The 26,236-nt window shown below is 38.7% G+C and overlaps 1 protein-coding gene across 3 annotated transcripts in view; it reads right to left on the minus strand.

Moving 5' to 3' along the window:
• Positions 1-26,236, minus strand: part of TRAF3IP3 (TRAF3 interacting protein 3) — a 32,497-nt gene that overhangs the window by 3,052 nt on the left and 3,209 nt on the right. For 2 of the 3 annotated variants that reach the window (XM_053457589.1, XM_053457590.1), the window contains exons 2-13: positions 24,095-24,512; positions 23,379-23,517; positions 18,967-19,030; positions 18,001-18,025; positions 15,934-15,963; positions 14,673-14,768; positions 13,578-13,649; positions 10,097-10,237; positions 7,802-7,939; positions 7,072-7,216; positions 4,446-4,508; positions 2,266-2,405 (exon numbers count right to left, since the gene is read on the minus strand). In XM_053457589.1, the coding sequence (XP_053313564.1) occupies positions 2,266-2,405; positions 4,446-4,508; positions 7,072-7,216; positions 7,802-7,939; positions 10,097-10,237; positions 13,578-13,649; positions 14,673-14,768; positions 15,934-15,963; positions 18,001-18,025; positions 18,967-19,030; positions 23,379-23,517; positions 24,095-24,436 (1,395 nt within the window). In that variant the 5' untranslated portion in view covers positions 24,437-24,512. Of the gene's footprint in view, positions 1-2,265; positions 2,406-4,445; positions 4,509-7,071; positions 7,217-7,801; positions 7,940-10,096; positions 10,238-13,577; positions 13,650-14,672; positions 14,769-15,933; positions 15,964-18,000; positions 18,026-18,966; positions 19,031-23,378; positions 23,518-24,094; positions 24,513-25,475; positions 25,613-26,236 lie in introns of those variants that run through there. The other variant, XM_053457588.1, reaches the window with a different exon arrangement.

The following is a 26,236-nucleotide window of genomic DNA, read 5'->3' on the forward strand; positions in this document are numbered from 1 at the left end:
GTAGCGCAAGGTCTCTAACATCCACCAGCTCTGTGATGTCGTCATGGAGGAGTGGAAGAGGATTCCAGAGGCAACCTGTGAAACTGGTGAACTCTATGCCCAAGAGGGTTTAGGCAGTGCTGGAAAATAATGGTTGCCACACAAAATATTGACACTTTGGGCCCAATTTGGACATTTCCACTTAGGGGTGTACTCACTTTTGTTGCCAAGGTGTTAGACATTAATGGCTGTGTGTTGAGTTATTTTGAAGGGACAGCAAATTTACACTGTTATACAGGCTGTACACTCACTACTTTACATTGTAGCCGAGTGTCATTTCCTCAGTGTTATCACATGAAAAGATATAATTAAATATTTCCAAAAATGTGAGGGGTGTACTCACTTTTGTGAGATACTGTATAAATGGAACAGCCTCCCAGCAGAAGTGGCAGCGGCTAATAGAGTGAGGGAATTCAAACACACAAAGGACAGGCATATACCTTACCCAAATATAAGTCAAGAACAGTGGCTGATTAAGCTCTGAGTCTTTACATCAGAAAAAAGGGCAGACTAGATGGCCTGAATATACCTGCCAACAAATTCTGTGTTAAGATATATATATATGTCACATTGTGTTATTGTTTTCTCAGTGCAGGTGTGTAAAGTGGCCCCACCACCTGGCTGAGGTCCTCATGGGTTATAGGCCCTTTAGAAGACATAAAATGTTTTTTTACATGGTAGACACAGGCAAGTCAAGTGCCACGGCAACTGCCAGCTTTCTTTCTGATGTTAATCTATGACTCCTATACAGGGTAGCCCTGACTCGTCTTCCCATCTCCTCCCGCTCCCATATGGAGCAGAAGGGTCAGTCTGTCTGGGAAGTTCCCAGGTGTGCATGTAAAAGGCATATTTCTACCAACAATTCAACACTTTACTAGTGCCGCTTTTTAAATGATTTTTATTTTACAAGACTGTGTCCATAGATCCAGCTCCCTTTGCTGGAAGTTAACGTCTGCCTTTATATTCCTCATAAAAGTTATTTTTTTCTGATATGTAAATGCAGCACTATGGGTTTGATCTTTTATTGTTTTCTTAAGGTAACAACAGCAAAAAAGTTTTATTCACAGGTGGAAGGTGACAAATTTTCTCTGTTCCCTGTCTGAGCTGTGAATAACAAACACATACTGCTATATGTATTATCCTGCAAATTCACGCATTTCCCTTTATTCCTTTGAAGACTCAAAACAATTGAGCACAATAGCTTAGGTAGAAAATGCTAATCCAAGTGACACTCCATTCACACAGAAAGTGTCCTGCTAGGATTAAAGTACGTCTTTTAATGGTCTTGCATGCCTTTTTAATTATTTTACTGCACCTTCCCACTTAAGTAAACAACACTGTTTTTTTTTTTGTTTTTTTTTTTTATAATATTTGTCACAGTTATAGCCAGGTATGCCAAAATCTTACCAATTTCTTTACTTAATATGTAATAACAATAAAAGACATTGTATAAATCTTGGTTAAATGAGACCCTCTAGGAACTGTTATGGGACACATGAGTAATGCATAATGCAGGGCTGAATTAAAAGCATTGCACTACTGCATGATGCACGTTTACAGATCCTTAAGCTCATATTTAACAAAATCTATTATTGTTAACAATGGAGAGTATGTACCCAAGATGCATACAAGCAGTGCCACCTACTGGTGAAAATGGGTACAGATGGAATTTTTTGTAGCTTCTTTTACAGTCCATTATTTTACTGTTTAACCAACACATTATTCAGAAATTAGCTGCTTTTGTCAGGGTCAGGACCAGGGTTGGTCATAATGTCGAGTGGCTTAGACAGCTGTCTGGAAGGGGACTTAAGTAGTCACCCAAGAACATGTCTGCAATATGTAGAAGTAGGTCTAGCAACTGCTTGGGGCATAGCAAGGGACTCCACGGTGTATAGGGGACACACACAGGAGGTATATGCACATACTGGCACTATAAATGTAAGAGAAGAGTGTTTGTGTGTGAGGTGGCAAAGGGGCTATTGCCTGGGTTTTTGTTTGGTCAAACATTAGCCCTTTTTAGGATGCCTGAAAGTCTGGTGTGCTTCAAGGTATTTCCCATCTTGCATAGAAGTTTATTGACTTGCATGGAGGTCCTTTATAATTTTAATTAATGGTGAGTCTTATCGGATGAGTATGACCCTGTAAAAATTGTATTTAAGTGAGGTTTCCTGAAAGTCACCTTATTGATGAACAATATATTAGCCATGTAGATTAACAATAATGTACCTCTTTTTCTTTTGCTTCTAGCTTTTTTGTAACCAAACATAATTGGTCACTCTGTTCATTGGATGTTTGATCCACTGGCCGGATCTTCATGTCGTGGATGCAGTTTGGGCAACTTCTCTGACTGATGGATACAATCTCACCTAAACATAAAAAATCACAGATTAGTTCTCTTAGTGTATTTTGAACTTTGTCAAAAAAAAAAAAGAAAAAAGTCACCGTGATAGAGGCAAATGCAGAATCACAATCGATGTTCTGAGCGCCGGCCCTGTAGAAGTATCTTGTGAGAGATCCATTAAGTGATTTTATTATATTTTATATTCTTGTATTTAGATATATTTTTATGTTTTTGTACGAAGTTTGGTCTAACTATTTATTTAGTAAAGGAGGGAATGTATTCTTGAAATCTCTAAGTATACACTTTGTTTAGTACTACATATTTATCGCGATTTAACTTTATTGATTAATTTCTCTTATTTTTTTCTTTAATGATCTTATTTTATTTTAATTATATTTTATCATATCCCCTTATATTTTTATTTCTATATTTAACCAATAATCACAATCACACTTCACATTAAAGAATGTCTATTTTCAATGTATCTTGTCTTTAAAATACTTTTACTTTATACATTATATCCAAAGGTTTTTTTAATTTATGGGCACTTTTTATACAGCTATTTTAAATAGTTGATTCAATACTTAAGCTATTTCTTAAACAGAACAATTCAGGTTAACTCCCTCCTTTCAGTTATTGACTAACTGCTGATTATACTTAAATGATCGAACATTCCAACCTATAGTTAAGCACTCACATGCAAAACAAAACACGTTAAGCATGGCCAGCTGTAAGATTTACTTGAATAAAAAAGATTGGTATTGTTTTAGAGTCAGTAGGCCTGACTTATCTTTTTGATTTGTGTGAACTCTGATGGAAGGGTCTGAATCCAAAACTTGGATTAAGCTGAGCACTCGCTTGCCTCCTGTTGATGGGAGTCAGACTATTTAGATTGGAGGGTCTGACGCATGTGAGTGTTCTCTTCTGTTGACCTGACCTGTAATGACATTCACTTGACCAATGTCTCCAAGGTCTCTAAGCTACCTATGTCCAAGTGCTGCTTTGTATTTAATAGACATTAAAAATCCTACAAGTAACCTATTAATGGAAAAGATTCACGAAAGAGCTACTTTCTTGGTGTTCATTGGTATGTACCTACAGGCTGTGATAATGCTAATTAGTCACACACAATTGGAAAGGATTTTTTTACTGTCTTAGGTTGTAGAAAAAAAAAGTGCTATCATCAGTGTGGCGGTTTGACTAGCAGGATTTTGTTAGACAAAATGATCACCTTGAAGGAATCAAATCATTAAAAACGTGTGTGTGTGTGTGTATATATATAAATATATATATATATATATATATATCTACCATATTTGCCCGTATATAGGGCATCCTATTCTCTGATACGCTCAGACAGCCTCCCCTGTCAGCACTTTCCACGGGGGGAGTGCTGGCACGGGAGATTGTCTAAGCGCATCGCGCAGACGTTCACCGGCAGCAGCGATGCGAGCGTAACCAGCCTCCGCTGCCAGCACGTCTGCTCGGTGTGCTTTATCAATCTCCCTTGCCGGGAATTCCCACGGGGAAGTAAAAGTACATCGTGCAGATGTGCCGGCAGCGGAGGTTGTTTACGCACATAGCCGCAGCCGGTGAACATCTGTGCAATAAGCTTTAACAATCTTCCTTGCCGTGGGAAGTGCCGGCACTGGAAGTTGTATACCGTTCTGCGTAGAATAGATGTCCCTCACCGGCCCTACGCCGGGAGTCTGCACTGGTAAGTTTAGGGGAGGGGGGACACAGAGTGGCAGCATATCTCGGGGGGGCACACAGAGTGGCAGCATGTTTTGGGGGGGCAGAGTGGCAGCATATATATTACACTTTAAATTACATTTTTTCTTTAAAAAAAGCACCTAACTTTTAGGGTGCGGCCTATACTCGGGTGCGGCCTATAATCGAGCCAATACGGTATATTTGACATTCAGCAATATCACATCAAACAGAAAGCTATGTCTTAAAAGGTCGCTGCTTTCCGAAAATCCTTGCAAAGACAAAAAAAAAAAAACACTTCAACTTAGGTTAGCTAATACATATCATGTTGCAGACTGTCAATCATTACACTTACTTTGTTGATCACATATCTTTTGTTGCAACAGAAGTTTCTGCATCTCCATGTTTCGTAATTCACCTAAGGATAAAAGACAGGTACAAACTGTTAGTTGACTGGGTTAAAGGCTCTTTTTTTCATCTCCTCCACCATCTAAAGTTTGCACACATTACTGTTGAATGAAAAGGGGATCCAAGGATAGCATTAAAAGGGGATCCAAGGATGGCAAGCGCTGCAGACTGCCTAAGCTAGCACACCCTGGTGGAGCAACAAGTGAGCTGCATTGTAAAAAATGTCTGTGAAAATAACTGTAGAATGCTGTAAAATCATGACATCAAAATTGTGTAAATTGAAAAACAATAAAACTGTGTTAAATTTAAAGGAATATTCTGAAAAACCAAAAATATAATTGTAAAATCCAGAACCAAATACAACTGTTATTTTACAGTAAGAATACGCCAAAAAAATCCCATTTATTTGTAGAATCTAGAGATTACAGCCGTTTTTACACACAGAGAAATTGTAATACAAAAAGCAACACAATACAGTGAAATGTACAAGCTGACAGTGTTAAAATAATGTTTCTGTCAGGCGGATACAGAACGAAATTGTATTACATTTTACAAATGTATATGTTATTCTTTACACATAAGAATGTGTACAAGTACAGTAAAATTACCGTATTTGCTCGATTATAAGACGAGGTTTTTTCCAGAGCAAATGCTCTGAAAAATACCCCTCGTCTTATAATCGGGGTCGTCTTCTCAGACCCCCCAAAAAATGTCTGCTGCGGCCATGCTGCTTACCGGTCGCGAGCAGCTTCTCTTCTGTTAGAAGCAGGAGGACAGGAAGCTTGCAGCGTCCTCACAGAGCTCTATCTCCCCCTCCCTCCTCTGGGGGCGGGGCCAGAGAAGTTGCTCTACAGCCGGTCCCCTGCAGAAATCTTCGAGTGAGAGATCTGCAGTTCAGGTAAGGGGGTGGGGGAGGGTTTTTGGGTAAGTATGTGTGATTAATGTGTGTTTAATGTGTGTTTAATGTGTGAAGTATGTGTGATTAATGGAATGAATGAGTATTTAAATGTGTTTGTGTGTGATAGCATGGATGTGTAAGGGGGGTGGGGGTTGTAGCATGGCATAGGGAGGCTGTAATCCCACTACTATCATCCCCAGGTTCCAGCATGTACTGGCTGCCTTGGCTTGATAGGAGTGTGATTGCTGTTAGCAGTTTATATATCAAACTGCTAACAGCAATCACACTCCTATCAAGCCAAGGCAGCCAGTACATGCTGGGTTAAAAGGCATATCATGGGGCTGAGTGGCATATAGGAGGTTAAAATGCATTTCTGGACCTCCAGAAATGCATTTTAACCCCCTATATGCCACTCAGCCCCATGATATGCCTATATACCTCCAGAAATGCATTTTAACCCCCTATATGCCACTCAGCCCCATGATATGCCTTTTAACCCCCTATATGCCAGAGTGGCATATAGGGGTATAAGGCATATCATGGGGCAGAGTGGCAAATAGGGGGGTATAAAGCATTTCTGGGGGCAGAGTGGCATAACTGGGGGGAGGCAGGTTGGCAAATAAAAGGAAATTTAAAAAATATATTTTTCTCAATCATAGCTTTTATTAAACATGAAAAAATAATTTACATGAATTAATATTTACTGGTAAAACTTTTTTCCTATAGGGTCGTCTTATATTCAGGCTTTTTGTTTTTTTCCTAAATTAATATTTTGATTTTGGGGGGTCGTCTTATAATCGGGGTCGTCTTATAATCGAGCAAATACGGTATGTTAACGTGAAGAGTTTCAAAAACTAGTTGTGTTTGTTTAGAATTGAGCAGGCCTAACAATTGATTAGTAGGCTTTGTAATAAATCTATAATAGTAGTAGGTCACATTAAACCCCCCCCCAAAAAACATTAACTATTATTTATAGCTTCCCTGACAAAAGAACTCATATGCATTTGGTGAACCAACAGTTTTAACCCCTTCAGGACCGGCGCCCTTGAAGACCGCAGTTTTATTTAAATATTTTAATCCCGTGCTCGTGATTCGCTTCAAAGCGATTACGTGCACAGAACTGAGGGGGAGTGGCTGTTACGGATCGCTGGGGACACCCATAGAGACGCTGGATCGCGCATCATCCATGATGTACCTTCCGGTCTGTGGGTGACACCCAACCAGGAAGCACCAGGTACGTCACCGGTACGGAAGGGGTTAAATTGAACAATTTACTATTAAAAACTGTAAAGTTGTTTACATTTTTTAATGTATTTTTCTACAGATTTATTCTGGCAACCACAGCTGCCGTTTTATTTCTGTAAAATTAACAGAATTTTTTTTACAGTGTGGAGATATGACCACAATGGCCTCCACTTCATGACAGGAAAGCATGTCAACGTACAGGACAATGCAATATTTTGTAATTGCCGTTATCAGAGTGCAAGGTTAGTTGCATACTAAAGAACACATATGCAAGATAAGTGAAAACAAATCTCTCTCCATCTTAGGAAAAGTACAAGATGGTCACATTCTCATCTGAACCGTCAGACAAATTGATAGCTTTCAGTTGTGCTTCTGCTTTCACAAATCTTTAAATTAAGTTCAGCTTTATTGGCTGTGGTCTGTTACAGACCTTCCATGGAGTCAAGCTGCATCTTGAGCAGTTCATTGTCTTCCTGCAGTTGGTCATTATAAGCTTGCAGATCAATCCCCTCTCTCTCTGCACTTTGCAGGTGGTTTTGAAGTGTCTGAACTTGAGAGTCTTGTACTTCCAGCCACTGCCAAAATACACAGAAAAATATGAATTTGATAAGACGTACTACTGATATACAGTGCTCTCCACTAATATTGGCACTCTTGGTAAATATGAGCAAAGAAGGCTGGGGCAACGTGTCTTTATTGTGTAACCTTTTTATCTTTTCTTCAAAAAATACACAAAGATACTCTGCTCTCATGGATATCAAACAATTTAGAAGGGTGCCAATATTACTGGAGGGCACAGCATCTGACTAAGAAAGTACTATGTATATATAATCACTTATCATGTCAAATGTTTGTGGATGACAAACCTTGTTAGCATAGACATACTTCAAAACAACTCACAATATTTTTAATTTTCATAACTTACTAAAAGTGGAGTTGCTGAAACCTTGGTGAAAATGCATGTGTCACATCTAAAAATGCATTTTAATTCCATCTATCTTTTGAATGGAGCAAGGTAACATATATGAGTTTTAACAAATTCTAGAGTGTTACTGAAAACCCAAACATAAGACGCGTTGTAGGATATTTTCTGTACTTATAGCACTGGTAGAGGGATGCTTAGCTATAATGCTTTGTTTGTTTTAATAGTTACTTGGTACCTTAAGCTTGCTCTGAACAACTTGCAACTCATTCCTCAGCTCACAGTTCTTGCTGGTCAGTTTACTCCAATCTTCCTTCATTCTTTTATATTCCTCCTTCCATAAATCACATTCATCCCATGACATCATTAGAGACATCTGCAAAGATTGGGTTAAAACACATAATCTCATTATATCTCTAATTATAGATCATTTATTGTTCATACCAAGTCCCTCTAGAAACACAGAATGGAATTCAGGCAGTTTGGTTTTATAATTTTCAAAATATAAAATAAATATGTTTGCATCTGCATTATTAGAGACGTCATCTTGAGGAATAAAAAATAGAAAATATTATACACCCCAACAACAAGTTTTCCTTGATCAGTCAAGATTTTAGTCTAGTGTCCTGCTTTTTCAGACAGTGGGCCGCATGGGACATATGGGGTGATATCCTCTAATTGGCCAATGACTGTAAATTTATCAGAAGTATTTCATTTAAAAGTTAAAATGTATTAATCGTTATCACTATCAACACCTGAAAGTAAATGAAACCAAATCAGAGATTCTGAATGTTATCCTATGGATGGAGAACCTGTAGAGCAATCATTCCTTAGATCGTAAGCTCCTTGGAGCAGGGCCCTCCTCCCATGTTGTTTCTGTAAGTCAAATTGTTACATTATATTCTACTTGTTATGTCCTGTCTACCCATTGTACAGCGCTATGGAATCTGATGGAACTATATAAAACAATAAATAATAATAATTCTGTTTCCAATGGTGTCAGCCGATGCCCAGTTACTTGGGACTCATAACTTTTGAATTTAGCTAAATAGTCTTATATTTCACCAGGACCTGTGGGGTCCATAAGTTGTCCGCTCAAGCGGAAACTGTCCACGGGAATCGCGTAGAGCTCTACACGCTGCCCGGACTAAGCACCGGGGGACTCAGAAGCACCTGTAAGTTTGGGGGGGGAGTGTTAAATGGGGGGGCATAAGGCATTTCTGGAGGCAGAGTGCTCTGTGAAATGCCTTTTAACCCCCTTAATGCCACTCTGCCTCCAGAAATACCTTTTAACCCTCTATACGCTACTCTGCCTCCTGAAATGCCTTATACCTCCCTATATGCCACTCTGCCCCATAATATGCCTTTTAACCCCTAAATGCCAGAGTGGCATATAGGGGTATAAGGCAATTTTGGAGGCAGAGTGGCACATAGGGGGGTCAAAAGGCATATCATGGGGCACAGTGGCATATAGAGGGTTAAAAGGTGTGTCATGGGGCACAGTGGCATTTAGAGGGTATAAGGCATTTCTGGGGCAGAGTGGCAAGCCTGGGGGCAGATGTGCATAACTGGGGGGGGCAGGCTGAAAAAAGGAAATAAAAACAAAATATTTTTTTTCAATCATAGCTTTTATTAACAAACAAAATGCATTGTTTTCAATGGGTTTAGGGACCGCCCATTGTCCTTAAGGGGTTAATAGCATATACCCAATACATAACACCATACTATTCTTCCTAGACACCAACTATCTACCTATCCTTCCCCAATGTTGCACCTCACTGATTTAGATCTGTCACTACTCATCTTTTTCACATATGCTCAGCCGAATGGATGCTTTACCTCAAGGGGGCAACCTGCAACCTCCTGATAGCCTGCTCCTGACAAAGCAGATACAACCAATAGATAATTTGCCTTACCTCCAACTTTGTCATTTTTTAAATAGTTTACCAGACAGGAATATCCTGTTCCAGGTTAAGACCAGCTTCATGGTACTGTGCAAGTTGGAAACATGCCTGCCACATCTTATTATTATTTATTGTTTAATATAGCGCCTATCACTATTATGTGGACTTCTACATTTGCCCCTGAGGACGACAGTTCCTTGTTTGTGAAACAAAATTACAAAGAAACCCCATGCGATTGATACGACTTGACATAATATAGGAATCCTAAGGTTTTATAATGCATGTCGTTGTGTATTTTAGACAAGTGCTGGCATTGCAATGCAGGTACTGGCTCTTTTTTTACATATCTCGTAATTTTCCCCCTGGATGATATGGTGCTCGGGCAGATGTCCTAAAGCAGATGCTGGGCACCATTCTACTAGACCCTGCAACATACTTACATCATATGAAAATGTCCATACAAAAAAAACATTTCTTAATGGACAGACCCAGATTAAAAAAACCCTATAGATATGTGTTCATTGTTTCAACATTTGTTCACACTTAAACTTAAACTAACCTAGTTTTAATAATTCAATTTCTTCCTTATGATTTAAATTGAAAATTATTGATTTTCATCTACAACATACCTTGGTGTTCTGGAGGTCTTTATCAGCTTCCATTTTTTCTTCAGCTAACTTCTGAAGTGATTCCTTGGCCTTCTCTTCATATGTGCATTTCTGGTCCTCCATCTCGAGCAATATTTTTTTTACATGTGTCCTTGGGATGTTCTGTTGTAAATTTAAAAAAATCATGTCATGTTCAGTAAAGCAGACATGATATGTTAAAAGAACTATTTTAGTTGTACAGGTAATACAGCAGTGACCATAATTCAAAATGTATAATGGCTAGCTTCAGACTAATAGTTGTCCTGCTCTCCCAAGAGCAAAGCTCATAGTTTCTTGGAATGTTTAAAACCTGAAGTGTGTGCATGAATGTGTCAAAACTGTTTGTATACTTGCTTTGAATGATTTCTTTTAACTATGCTAACCAAGTTCGAAGAGATATTAGATTAGCTGAATCAAGAATGGGCAGTAACCTTAGAGTCTGTTCTTGGATTTTAGCTGCCTTTGGGTGTAACAGGCTGATATGCTGATGGAGATTTTTCCTCTGTAATAAGTCATGGCATAAGTGAGTTATAATTTAAGACTCTTCTAAGACTCGTAGGACTATTAAGTTGAGTTAGTCTTATACCTTTTTGTACGCATAACTATATGATGTATTCAGATAAGATTCAATCCTCCGGTCTCTTCTATTCTGCCCTAGTTTCATGGTTTTAAATTTATTTGGTTTCATTTACCTTGTCTCCTCTTCCCCCAACATTTATATCATGATCGGTCCCACAAGCCAACAAAGCCCATTGGAATCACTATGTAGTACGCATCAACAAATGGCCCTTTCCCTTTTGCCCAAATTTTAGTCTTGTTTTCCACTGTTCCCATCTCATGTTACTCCCTACCACCTTTTAATTGTTTATACTACCATATATTCCGGCGTATAAGACGACTTTTTAACCCCAAAAAATCTTCTTAAAAGTGGGGGGTCGTCTTATACGCCGGGTACTTACCAAGCCGGAGGTTCCCACGAAGCCACCAATCTCTCTAATCACTACGCGCCGGCTATTGATGCCGAGCGCAGGGATGCCGTCATGTCCCGGCGCCCGGCATCAATTGCCGGCGCGTAGTGATGAGGGAGCAGGGAAGCCCGAGGTCTGGCACTTGAGACCTCGGCTTCCCTGCTCTCTAATCACTAGGCGCCGGCTATTGATGCCGAGCGCAGGGATGACGTCATGTCCCGGCGCCCGGCATCAATAGCCGGCGCGTAGTGATTAGAGAGCAGGGAAGCCGAGGTCTGAAGTGCCAGACCTCGGGCTCCCACAATTGGATGGAAAAAGAAGACAGAAGATAAGGTAAGAGATGGGGAGAAAGGGACAAAGGGGGGAGAAATATATATATATATATATATATATATATATATATACACATATATATATATACACACATGAGGAGGTGAGCTCAAGACTGGATCGGGGAGAATCGCTGGATGTCGTATATCTTGATTTTTCCAAAGCATTTGATACGGTGCCACATAAAAGGCTGGTACATAAAATGAGAATGCTTGGGCTGGGGGAGAATGTGTGTATGTGGGTAAGTAACTGGCTCAGTGATAGGAAACAGAGGGTGGTTATTAATGGTACATACTCTGAGTGGGTGACTGTTACTAGTGGGGTACCACAGGGGTCAGTTTTGGGTCCTATTCTTTTTAATATATTTATTAATGACCTTGTAGAGGGATTGTATAGTAAAGTATCAATCTTTGCAGACGATACTAAGCTCTGTAGCGTGGTTAACACAATAGAGGACAGTGCACGATTACAAATGGATCTGCATAGGTTGGAGGCTTGGGCTGGGATGTGGCAGATGAGGTTCAACACGGATAAATGTAAGGTTATGCACATGGGGAAGAAAAATCCAGGCTGGGAATATGTATTAAATGGGAAAACACTGGGGACGACTGACATGGAAAAGGACTTAGGAGTCTTGGTTAACAGTAAATTTACCTGTAGCGACCAGTGTCGGGCAGCTGCTGCTAAGGCAAATAAAATCATGGGGTGCATCAAAAGGGGCATGGATGCCCATGACAAGGAAATAATTCTACCATTGTACAAGTCACTAGTCAGACCACACATGGAATACTGTGTACAGTACTGGGCACCAGTGTACAAGAAAGATATAGTGGAACTGGAGAGGGTTCAAAGACGGGCAACCAGAGTAATAAGGGGAATGGAAGGACTGCAGTACACAGAAAGATTATCAGAATTAGGGTTATTTAGTTTGGAGAAAAGACGGCTTAGGGGGGACTTAATAACTATGTATAAATATATAAGGGGGCAGTACAGAGATCACTCCCAGGACCTATTTATACCCAGGACTGTATCTATAACAAGGGGACATCCTCTACGGCTGGAGGAAAGAAGGTTTCTACACCAGCACAGACGGGGGTTCTTTACAGTAAGAGCGGTGAGACTATGGAACTCTCTGCCAGAGGAAGTGGTAATGGTAAACTCAATAAAAGAGTTTAAAAGGAGCCTGGACGTGTTTCTTGAAAGCAATAATATCACAAGTTATGGATAGTAGATTAATAGGGACAGAACGTTGATCCAGGGATTTATTCTGATTGCCATATTTGGAGTCGGGAAGGAATTTTCCCCCTGGTATGGGGCAATTGGCATCTGCTTCATAAGGGTTTTTTGCCTTCCTCTGGATCAACACGGTAGGGACACAATATGTATATAGGTTGAACTTGATGGACTTTGGTCTTTTTTCATCCTTATGAACTATGTTACATATATATATATATACACACACACACACACACACACTGGTGTGTATATATATATATATATATATATATATACACATATATACATATACATATACATGTGTGTGGTGAGGGCAGTGTATAAATGTGTATGTATGGACAGGCATATGTGTATATATATATATAGATATATATATTATATATGTATGTGTGTGTGTGTGTGTGTGTGTGTGTGTGTGTGTGTGTGTGTGTGTGTGTGTGTGTGTGTGTGTGTAAGGGCAGTGCATGTATGTATATGTCAGCAAATCAACCAGCAAATCACCGGTAAGGTACATTGCTTGCCGTGATTGGCTGGTTGTTGTACGCTGGGTAGAGGGGTAGTCTTATACGGCGAGTATAGTCCAAACTCTATATTTGGACTGTAAAAGTTGGGGGTCGTCTTATACGCCCAGTCGTCTTATACGCCGGAATATACGGTATTTATTATGTACTGAGGAAAAGGGAAAAAACGACTTATTAAACAGACCTGATTATGATGGTATAAAACTGCTATTTCCTGCCCCCTCCAACATCAGGGGAAGCTTAGATAAGATGTATACTCACCAGTCATTTCTTTAGTACTACCACTATCCAATATGTATTAATGTGGTATGTTTAGTGTAATAGAGGCCATTTTTCCATGTGATTGCCCTACCAATATACCCATTTCTATCAAGCTTTTATTGGAAACACACATTAATTCATTCCTACCTTAGAATACAAAAACAGCTGATTTTCTAGGTTGGAAATTTTACATTTGAGTTTGTCATCATTCAGTTGAACCTGTAAGATACAGACAAAAATTAGAATGACTGTTTTTGAAACTTCAATGACAAAATCACGTCATCAAGAACCGCCATAAATGTATCAATTACAATATTGACCAAACCTTCGTTTAAAAGAAGGTGCCACTTCATCAACTTCAGCTTCATTAACCTGGCTTATCTAGCACATGGGTGTCAAGTATAAGGTCATGGGAACATATTTTATAAATTATATACGCAATAGGAAATTATCCTCTGTGTGGGGAGCTATACACTACTGTACATTTATAGTACAGTTTCAATTTTATTTTTCAATATATTTTAGAGAATCGGATTGTTCAGGGTTTTTTTTTTATTTAACGCTACCTACCATACGTTAACAAAACTGTAGCCACCAGTGCGAAAGGAAAAAAGTGAACAGGCACGTAACTTTCACAAACCCTATCGTTTAACAGAAATAACGTATTATGGCATGTTATCTATATTATTATTACTTCTGCCAGAGCTCAGTGTGTTTTGTATCCAAATATATCTTCCAACTGAAACTAATATAAGGGTTTTCATGAGCTTCCTGTTTGCTGTAGCTGCAAGCTCATTTTTTCCTGTTATAGGCCTCGCATACTCTTTACAGAGGAAGCAGACCACAGTTGTTTTATGATTACTTCAAATTGACGGTTTTTGTCTTCTTAGTAAGTGTACCCAATTAAATACGCCATTTTTTTAAATTAATTTTAAAAATAATATAAATATTTTAAGAACCATTTAATTTTCCAATGATTGCCCTTCTGTCACATGTGCCTGACATGGGTAAATAATTTATTTTCTTTGAAGGGTTCAAACAAGGAGTTGGAACATCACCTTCATTTTTTATTTTACATGTATGTCTGTTTAATGTAAGTATATTATGCCCCAGTCTCTCCATGCTTTACAAAATGTTTCTATGTGAAACACTCTGCAGAACCACTCGACTCAGCCCCTATCAGGTTAATGCCCCAGAACAGCACTAGATAATGTATACGCTCCTATATGTCATTATAAGTACCTTCCATGACTTCTCCGATGCTTGTACGAGTAAATTTAAAAGCTCTTGCAAGACAGCTAGTTTCTTTTTTAGTTTCCGCTCCCTCTGTAGAGCTTCCTGCACAAAGAGACACAGAGACCACAAATGAGTTTGAAATATGACAAAAGGCCATTCAATACAATGATTGAGAAACAGACCTATGATGTAAGGCACCGTAACCGGAATCTGTTCTCATTTTTTTTTCTTTTGTAGTTACACACTGCCGGCATTGTTGATTTACACTTCCACCTTTATTAGTAGTCAAGTAGTCACAGGGCAGAAAGTATTTGAAACACGTAACCTCATCCTGGGACATATATATATATATATATACACTTTCATATGAACTTAAAAGGTGAAGTATGAACATTAAAGCTCTGTGAAGCGTCTGCTACTTAGGTAGATCTCTGTGGGTTCAAGTCTTTAAGAAGTTTAGTTGAAGCTAAACTATGTAACACAATGCAATTTACTTCAGCTGCTTTCATATCGAGATGTTTCCAAAGTACCGCACGTTGAAATCCATTGCTATGAAGTCTATGTTATATCCCTCTTCATTGCCAGATTATCCACACATGGAAATGCTCTCCTACAGTTGTGACATCATGACGTTAACTAAACCTCACAAAATCGTACATATAAAGTCTTCACTTGATGTCATGTTAAGCCAGCTAGAGCAACTGCAGGCAGATTGCTTCATGTGTAAGGCTGGGATGGCAAAATGTGAGACTATGGCCATGTCAGGGCTATCTGGAACTCTGTATTGCAACAGTTGTTTCATTCTCTGAATTCTACTATTTCCTCAGATTCACGGGTTGTGTCTGTCACCCAGCTGCCACTCTCCGAGCCTCAAATTATCAGTCACTTATAAGGCCTTGGTTAGGTTTTTGAAGGGAAAAATCTCCGCAAATTTGGACCCTGTTAATATCTATTATGAATTTCTAATTTACTGAACACATTGAAACATGAATAATAATTATTATTATTACTGTAAAATGAAGAATACCTGGGTATATTCTGAAATAACACTCAAATATTACAGCATTATAACAACCACTCTTCTATTTTATGACCAATTTTTGTGGTTGTGGGGCTGCTGTGTAAAACCAGTTTCTTGGTGGTCCATGGAGAGTCTCACTAGCTGCTCTGTGGAAGCAGGTAGAGCATGGAGGTTGTTGGATGGTTGCTTGTCTACCATCATTTACACAAATTTACAATGTAATTAATTGTATAGTGAATATCTTACCGTAAGGTATTCTGAAAGCTCCATCAATTCCTGTAAAACCAAGTTAAAAATAAGGCACTTGGTTCTGCGGTAGTTGTTTGTTCTGTTTCATTCTCTCAAATGGAGATGGAATATATTTTTGAGCACTGTTGCAAATTGTGGCATTTGAACTGTCACAGCTTTGAGTTATTTTTTTGTTTTACATCATATTCCCACATATGGCACTTTGTTCCTATTCAACGCCGTGGCATTCATTATAACATCTTAAGCAAGCACTGACTTCCCTGTTGTAATACTTTAGCAACCTACTCTATGGCTTTCCTGATACAAAACCTTATTTCCTCAATCCATTCATAGTTTTACAACTCACCCTTAAATGCATGTCATCTCTCCTCAAACACCCTTCATTCTCTGGAGTGATTATTTAAGAAACTGTATATGCCCTACAATAATCTTCTCTTCTTTTATCATTGTGTATAATTGTTTTGGATATATTCCTCATAGAAAATGAAGGATATGGCTAAATGTACAATTTTAATAGTGTCCAAAGCACGCAATTCATCACCCTCTAAGCTATAGCCCAATCTTGATGGAACACAGTCCAGTGGTACTAAATGAATAGAACTCATCAGTCTTACATGGTAATCTCTTATAGAAGCTATGACCCAATGACACAACATGCCACTTCCAAAACTACTAGTTTTGTGTGGATGAGGAAGTTTTCCAGTTTTTCAGATTATAGCAGAAATTCACTGTGGATAAAAAGGCCAAGGCAGCAATGTATTCTGGCTTAGGGTGGCAGGTCCAAGGGGCGGCAGTGCCACCACTGCTAAATTGGGGGACAGATGATGTCATATTCTGGCACCCTACAGTGAGGAAGGCGGCCCTGGAGGGGGGCGCTGCCCTGGGTCAGGCCTAGAGCAAAGTATTAGGACACCTGACCAAAACACCAACAGGGACTTTTATGACCTTGCATTCTAAGTACATAAATCACCTTCACGGTGATGGTGAATAGAATGCAGTGTTTACACGTGTTGAGTTTTGTATGGTTATGGTATCAATCACACACCTTACAGGAGGAGGGTCTCGGGTTTTAATACCTGGGGTTTAGCTTACTTATTGACTACATTTTTCTTGGTCCAGAGTTCTAATTAAGTCAAGTTGGGACTCCATGATAGGACTCAAAAGACCTAGTCTTACCTGATAACACATTCTCAGATAATTCAACTTTTAAGACTCAGTTCTATCACATTATACCATTAATAGGCCAGCACTAAAGTTTAACCCCCTAGTAAATGATAATTACGGTATTGTCCTGATTATAAAGAATATATATATATATTAGTAGAAGGGTAAAACAGTATTTTATTTAATTAACAGGAACAAATGTATTTTCAACATTTTTGGTATCGAAAATATGGGACTACAATACATGATTTTAAGGTGCCCTTAGTTAGAGAGTGTACGAAGAATTAGGCTATAAAGTATGGGACTATAATACAATATTTTATAGACTCTTTAAAGTCCCCTCTCAATTCATGATGTACCCTCCAACTAAGAATCCATTATGAAGTATATGTGAGAACCTTAAAAGGGCTTCAAGGTTGGGGGTCACATAGAAAGGCAAGCCCTTTATGATCAGAGCTTGCCTTTTTAAAAACATGGATTGTGGTGTGTGTTTTTTTTTAATTATTATTTTATTTAAGATATGAGGCTCCAATCCCCTTACCTAAGCTTTAGCTAGAGAACAGGGCACAACTAAATTTATCAGTTTGCCGTGGGACCGCATTACCATCGGACTGTGCTACTGGAAGTGCTCCATTTCATTGGGCTCAGTCTGTTTGCACTGTGCGGGAACACAGAGCAGAGGAGAGGTAAAAACACACCACTTGTCATCCTGAATATCTAAACCCAATTAACTGAAAGATTTTACAGAAAAAAGTGCATTTTATGATCGGGACAATAGAGTAATAAGGAGTAATACAAACAAAGTAATGCAGTAACCCAAAAAAGGTTCTGCCAAGTTTATAATATACACTAATAAATAACAATACATCATAATCACAAAATAAAATACAGAGTACTTACCCCATTCAAAACTGTTGCAGAACAACTGCAAAACAAGTGGATATACATATTCATTGGGTTCATTTTTGTCAATATGTAAATTTCATAATATAATTTTGCTAATACATCATGGGTACAGGTCATAGTAAAAAACACCAACCTAACATTTCTTCTAGTCAATTAATCCAATCTGGGAACCTTCTGATGACATTTAAGTAATTCAATAGAGAATACTGTATCTTTTTTAACGGTACAGTAGTTTTTGGCTGGTTCCATCATGGGCTATATACTGAAATGTCACAAATCACATTACCTGCTGAAAGTGGCTTCATCTTTAGGCTTGTATTGGCTGTTTATTGAGTACTTACTATGTAGGTTTGCACCTATTTCGTACTTTTAGCTAAAACATATATTAGAAAATTTGACATTTCCAGGTGATGTACGATATTATTAAAGAGTTTGTTTAAAGAAAAAATAACATCCATTCTGCACAAGCTAACTAATAACTAAGCTCCCAGGCTTGCTGACGGCAGAATGGACCCTATGCCTAGCACATTTTGATCTATAAAGCAAACAAAACTTTTTGGGGCAATTCCAGGATAATTAGTTATAGAGGACTATATAAATCAATAAATGGAGGTTTATTTTGATATAAGGTCCTAAAATGCACATATGGAATTTTCATTGCTGTATTGATTAATGTAAAATCTTCTGATGTCTACAGTGTTGTCCAGATGTATATGTCTTAGAATTGATTATCTGTGATATCAGAGGCTGTCAGCAAAACAATATTTAAAAATGCTTAAGTTGGGCATAAAAATGGTCAATGAAATGTGTCTGCAGAATACCATGCAAACATATACATGAATACAATAACAAAAAAGGTTTGAGATTAGATGGCTAATTGCCTTTTTTAATATTTTCATGCCACCCCATATACATGGAAATGTGCCTGTTCAGGGGGTGCAATTAAAAAACAGTGCTTACTCAGTTTGCTGACTTGTTTCCTTTTTAATGCAATATTTTGAAGTGTCCCCTTCTGTCTGATCACCTGTTAAGATATAAATTCTTGTTAAGTTATTTTTAATATCCATAAAATCAAAAGATTCAAGGTTCTTACAGCTAGTATGAAAAAGAAACATGCAGATGACTAGATGGGATTAACGTCTCTTTTCTACAGTCAAACTCGCTGCTCGCAAAAATAAGTTTGCTCAAGATAGCACAGCCTGTTGCCTTTAGAAATGTTTTTGTAAGTATTTCAATTTGAACACCTCTATGCAATGCAGTTGCGCTCATATATAAGTATATATATAGAGAGGCAAATATATATATGAATATACACTATATGACCAAAATATGTGGACACGCCATATTATTGAGTTTAGTTGTTTCAGCCACATCCACTGCTAACATGTGAATAAAATCAAGCACAATAGGCAGCCATGTCCATAGACAAACATTGGCAGTAGACTTGGTAGTACTGTAGAGCTCAGTGACTTTAAACGTGGCATCGTCACCTTTGCAACAAGTCAGTTTGTGAAATTCCTGCCCTGGTAGATCTGTCCCAGTCAACTGTAAGTGCTGTTATTGCAAAGTGTAAGCAGTGGAGTAACAACAGCTCCGCCGCAGACCATGCACACTCACAGAGCTGGGCGACTCAGTGCTGAAACATGTAAATAGCATCAGTCACAACAGAGGTACCATGGGAAGCAACATCGGTGCAAGCACTGTGGGTCAGGAGCGAAACGCCAAGTGTTGGCTGAAGTGGTCTGAAGCATATCACCACTGGACTCTGGAGCAGTGCAAAATGTGTTCTCTGTGATGATGAACCATGCTTCACTATCTGGGAGTCTGATGGACAAATCTGTATTTGGTGGATGCCAGGAGAACGATACCTACCAAAATGCATATTGTCCCTACTGTAATGTTTGGTTGAGGAGGGATAGTGGTCTGGGGCTGTTTTTCAGGGTTGGGATTAGACCTCTTAGTTCCAGAGAAGGGTAATATTATTGCTACACCCTACAAAGAAAATGTTTACAATTCTATGCATACAACTTTGTGGCACCAGTTTAGGGAAGGCCCTTTCCTGTTTCAGCATGACCAAGCCCATGTGGAAAATGCAAGGTCCAAAAACCATGGTTTGACAAGCTGTGGCCTGCACAGAGACCTGAACATCATTGAATATCATTAGGAAGAACTGTAACGCCGATTGGGAGCCAGGCTTTCTCCTCTAGCATCAGTGCCTGACCTCACAAAGGCTTTTTTGGCTCAATGGGAACATCTTCCCACAGACACACTCCAAGATCTCATAAGAGTGCAGGCTGTTATAGCTGCAAAGTGTGGGGGGCCACTCTGTATTAATGCGGTGTGATGGTCAGGTGTTTGCCATGAAGAGGAATAGTATATAGCCTCTAAAAATTCTCCATCTGAAAGTGAAACTTGTTCCAAACCAATGTTATTTTATATCAATAACCATATCTTAACACAAATACTGGCTTGTTTTCTTCCTGGTTGCAGTGGAAAACCGTGCTGAGTACTTTGATGTTACAAACCCATTACGCAAAGAATGCATAATGAGTTCTGTAAACCATTACCCATTTGTCCATTACTATAAGAGCAGCTAGTTATAGTGTCCAGAAGGAAAATACACATCTCTGTATTTTTATTTGATCTCTTGAAATCTTTTTAAGCACACATCACATCTTGGAAAATGTATTATGGCTAATGAGAGAGTAAGTAAGCTTAAAATGTAACTTTTATTACAGTAATTACTAAAAAAAACATGGGAAATAGCATAATTAGGTTCTTATACAAAAAAATAATGCATCTGAAAAATGTCTGACCTAGACGTGATAGAACGAAAGAAACTAACCAACAATATACAGCAAATAACCCAGAAAGTTAGCCTTTTTATCTGTGTAATCTATAACCTAACAAGCTGGTCTGTAGATCAGAAAACACAAGATTAAAAATCTTATTGTAAGTAATCTATTTTGCTTGATTTTTTCTTTCCTCCAGGAGACATCAAGTAACAAGTTGGTAAGACCGAACTAGGGAATAAGTGAGAGAAATATGGCTTATAGAAATATACATCCTATCTGTCCTGTTTTCTGCAAGACAGCCCTGATTTCCTGGCAGTCCCTATGAGTTGTTCAATTCATTTGTGGGCAGTGGGGATCACAAGCTGGCTACTCAGAATATTTCTCCTGCCCTGTCCACCGAGCGGTAAAAATACCGGTAATGGAAGTATGTTTTTGCACACTTCCTGTGTTATCTCCTTGCAGCACTTTAAAGCTGTTCATTTCGATATGACATCATATTACAGTGTTCTGCTTTAATGTGTTGAAAGGTAATGAGGTAAGAACATGGCCCTGCCGCCTGCCCTTAACAACACCCCCACCCACTTCAAACCAAATCTCTGTAACCCTTTTTTGGCACCTGAAGTGTTGAGGGAGCTCTTTTTCACCCCCCACATTCAGTCTGTCTCAAAAAAATGCTGTCTCTATCTTAAAAACATTGCCCGCATTTTTCCCTTCCTAACACAAGATGCCACCAAGGCTCTTGTCCATGCCCTCATTATCTCCCACCTTGACTATTGTAATATTGTCTTAGCTGGACTCCCTTTTATCCGTCTCACCCCTCTACAATCCACCATGAACGCTGCTGCCAGACTTATGTTTCTCTCCGATCGCTTTACTAACACCTTTACCCTTTTTCAGTCTCTTCCCTGGTTGCCTGTGTGCTTTAGGATTCATTTCAAAATCCTGAAGCTTACTTTCAAAGCCACTCATAGCGCTCACTCATCTCTAAATACACTCCTGCCCGGCCTCCTCTCTCATCCAATACGTCTGTCCTCTTCTCTGATTTCTAGCTCTCATTCAGCCTTGCAAGATTTCTCAAGGGCTGCCCCTATTCTCTGGAATGCCCGGCCTATCTGTCTTTCCCCCTGCCTTGGGTCCTTCAAAAAATCCCTCAAGACCCACTTTTTTAAAGACGCCTATGAACTTACATGTTAACGCTCATCTATCCCATATTCCTTAAGCTGACCTTTCCTAGTCCCTCTACTGCAATACTTTTACTAGTGTGGCTGGTCTATCCCTAACAGAGGCACTCTTACCTCTTGTCTAATACACCCTAACTCCTTCTAGATTGTAAGCATCTTTGAGCAGGGCCCTCCTCACCTGTTCTTTCTGTAAATCACATTTTATGCTCTATATTACTAGTTATGTCCTGTCTACCCATTATACAGTGTTATCAATATGATGGCGCTATATAAAACAATAATAATAATAATTACGCCTTTCTGCGTATATGTTGCTTTTCTTTGTGTGACTTTCTGTCCCTTACAATGTATCTCTCTCTGCCCCTTTAACTCTCCTTCATTGTTTGACTTCGTTCAGACCTCAACCTGTTGTCCCATGACTCCTAGGAGGTTTCATATGAATTCCATGGCTCTCTGAACAGAACTTTTTATCATGCCACTTATATTTATTTTGCAAACCAACTGTTTCTGAGACTGAAATATTCCCTCATACTGAAATGTGGTCTCATTACCATAGCAATCAATAAAATATTCCTGCTGTCTGTACAGACTGCCATGGTGACAAAACAACTTTTCAAACTTTACACCAGAAGGTCATTCTATACAAAACCTAAACTCAAAGCTGTGACTTCTTGGCATCTACTATAAAAGGAGGACTGAAAGTAAAAATACCCAGTCTTGGCTTTCCATAAGGAAGACAAGGCCCATCTAGTCTGCTACTGTTTCCTGATGTAAAAACTCTGACCATAATTAGTCCGTGGTCTCATCTTTGATTTAGGATGACCATAAGCGCATCCCAAGCATGTCTAAATTCCCTCACTATATTAGACTTGTAATACTACTACTTCTGCTGAGAGGTTGTTCCTCTTATCTCCTACCCTCTCAGTAAAGTAAAGCTTCCTACATTACATCTAAACCTATGATCCTCTTTTTTAGACTACAACCTTTTGTTCTAACTTTTCTCCTTTTTTACTTTGTTAAATATCAGTAAGTATTTAAATATGTTTAGCACACCTCTTCTCCCTCTTTCATCATCCTAGCTATACACATTGAGATCCCTTAGTCTTTCCAGATAATATGTATCCTGCAAACTGTTCACCATTCTAGTAGTGCTTTTCTGAACTCTACTTAGAATGTCAAAATCCTTCTGCAGCTGGGATTTTACCTGTGTGCTGTCCTTAAAATGATCTGGCAATATATTTATAAGTGGAAGGTAGGGAATGTGAATACAGTTTATTCCCTGATAGAACACACATAACATGTACTGTATGTGCTTTACCATGATGCAGCACAACGTGTGGGATTGCAGAAGAAATGACCATTTTCAGCACGTTATAGCAGATGTTTAGCATCTCACCTCTTTCCCTTGTGGATACTTTCTGTTTGCATATTCTGTTGCACAAAGGCCCCCAGGAGTAACTATTCTGCAAAACATCTAGCTGAATATTGTTTGCATTCTGTGGATGAGTCTTGGAGTGCCAGTGATGCCAAGGAGACTGGAGAAGTGAAATGGAACACAATAAATTCACAATTAATCTTGTGTTAAATTGAAATATCAACTGCAACAGCTTATGTTTTTTGTCGTGTAACAAAATCACTTACCTCCTAAGCTGCAGTGCACTGCCCTGTCAAGTTATTTGTGCCAATGTTGGCAGCTTGAAAAAGCCAATAAGTGGCAGGAAAGTTCTCCAATTTAGGAGATGGTGCCTCATTAGACCTCCTGCAACTCTCACACCAGCCAAGCATGTACTTAAGCAAGCAGTAGGCTAAACACATTTGCAAGCTTAGGAGATGGGGACAGGGAAAGAGGCAAATGCATTTGATGGATTCTGCAGAATCTGTCCATGCATTTTCAAAGCAGACCAAACAAAATGTTAAAGGGACAACAAAGGGACTACTCAAGTTCATTCCTCACTATTTATTAAGCTAGATGTTTACTTTTCAAACACAATGGTTATGGTCCAGTTCATGGTTATGAGCTACCAAGAAAATCTTTGTTTACATATTGTAAACAAATGCTATTAAATTCTGTTCTATGTATATTTTGATTAAAATGGTTGTATAAATGTTTACCTGAAAGGTAGATGCTGATCCTTGGTCTTTGATCTGCTCTCTCCTACCAAAGTTTTTTCTCAGAGGGGAATATTTATTGTATTTTGGGGATCTTTGAGGAGATTTCATGTCCGTGTCACATTCAGCATTCAGCTGTCTCCTCCTGAAAAACTCTTGCTGACGTAGGAATGGCCCCAAACTCTCCTGTTCCCGCTCCCGGATGAAACTGTTCTGGCGGCATGACGTGATGTTGTAGCGACTCCGCAGGATTTCATGAAATTCCAACCTCCTCTCATGCTTGTCTTCAAAGCTTTCCTGGAGATGTCTGTGGCCTACAGGTGACTTTGAAGTCTTACTAGCCATGATTATCAAAACAAAACCTGCAGAACTTTGGTTTATTCCTAGATATTTGATATGATGACTCCGTTTTCAGCAGTCCCTACCAAGAAAAAAAAAAGTAAAACATATTAACATTCCCAAACATGGAAATATTGATCACTAATATATACTAGCCATAACACTACCTGTTGAGGTAGTTGTTGATCTGTTATTATACTTTTTAGTTAATATATTGAGACAAATCTAATGCTTTAATTTGGTTGTTTCTTCTATTTACCTAAAAATATGTATTAAAATATCATTTATAATACCACTATTGGCATTCTGAGCACATGCTACACCCTCTACTATTGGAACATGTTTTAAAAATACATGTTAACATAAGGGCATGTAAACCAACATGTGGAAGCCTGCTGGTAAATTTTATTCATGTTAAAATAAAAGATGGGCTCTAAAAGTAAAAATATATCATTAAGCAGCGTTAAAGCTTCCTGAACCACTTGTAGATGAGACAGGTCTGCTTTAACCCCTTAATGACAAATGCATTGTTTTCAATGGGTTTAGGGGCCGCCCATTGTCCTTAAGGGGTTAACAATGTTGGTAGGGTGCTGTGATAGTAGCAATTGGTAAACTTAGCCCTTATGAAAAATAATAATGGCAGAAACTGCATCGGACATGTTTAAAATGCAAACACACAGAAGAAAGCCCTGCGCTCAAACTCCCATCACTCTTGGGCGCCAGCAACGGCTATAGTATTCGTCAGCCCAAAATACATAGAACAAACAACACGTTTAAAATGGTCTGAAAAATTCTCAACAAAGTGAAAAAAATACATGTGTATCATATGTAAGCATGTTTAACTTCAGAAACATCCCTTTGTACAAAATAAATCGAGAGCAGCAGTTATAAATGAGTTTCATTTCAACATTTTACAGTATTTACTTTCTAAACAAATAAACCGGTTTGACTACTTCATTCTTTCGTTGCTGTTAAGCATTTCCCACACATTACTGCTGCAGCACTCCCACTGAGTGAAAAAAAAATGTAATGAAAAAATACGTACAAGGTCTTGCTGTTCAAGAAGAAACAAGTGTCTGGCCTTATTTATTTTTCTCCTCAAATTAAAGCCCAAAGTTGTCTTAATGTTTCTACAATCGTGGAGAACCCTAGTTACATTTTGCAGAAGACCTTGTGGTCTCTGGTCTGGATGCTGATAGGCTATTGACAGGTAGGTGTGACAGGGACATGTCTTCTCTTGTCATAGGTTAACAAAGACAGACTGTTTATGTAATGCAAAAGGTGATCCATGATCACAAGGCAAGAACCCTATGTCTCAAAATAACTAAGTAGTATTTGTTATCGGAAAAATGCAATATAAATGATAAAAAAACAACAAACAAATAAATATGATTTCCATTGTAAACCCCTATGCTGAGGCAACCTGAAAAGTCTGTTAGCCCGCTAGCAGCCCCCCTGGCTCTTAGTAAATAATAACTCCTAAAAGCCAGCTCAGATCCGACCAAAAGCGATGATACTAGTTTATTCACATTTACATTGGGATTCAGCTGGTAACAACTCTTATAATACCGCTTGTAAACTCTTGAGAAGTCCACATTGTTATGTTAAGCACTACTTGCTATGTCCTATTTACCCATTGTACAGGGCTGCAGAATATGATGGCGCTATATAAATCAATAGATAAAAATGATTCGAATATTTTGTGGCCTGAGCAGTGTAAATGAAAGAATAGATGTTAAATGGCCCCCCAAAAAAAGACAACCAGCCAAATGAAATGGACAAAGACGGAAACTTTTGTTTTTAGGG

The sequence above is a fragment of the Spea bombifrons genome, chromosome 2 (genome assembly GCF_027358695.1).
Source record: "Spea bombifrons isolate aSpeBom1 chromosome 2, aSpeBom1.2.pri, whole genome shotgun sequence".
In the NCBI taxonomy this organism is placed as follows: domain Eukaryota; kingdom Metazoa; phylum Chordata; class Amphibia; order Anura; family Pelobatidae; genus Spea; species Spea bombifrons.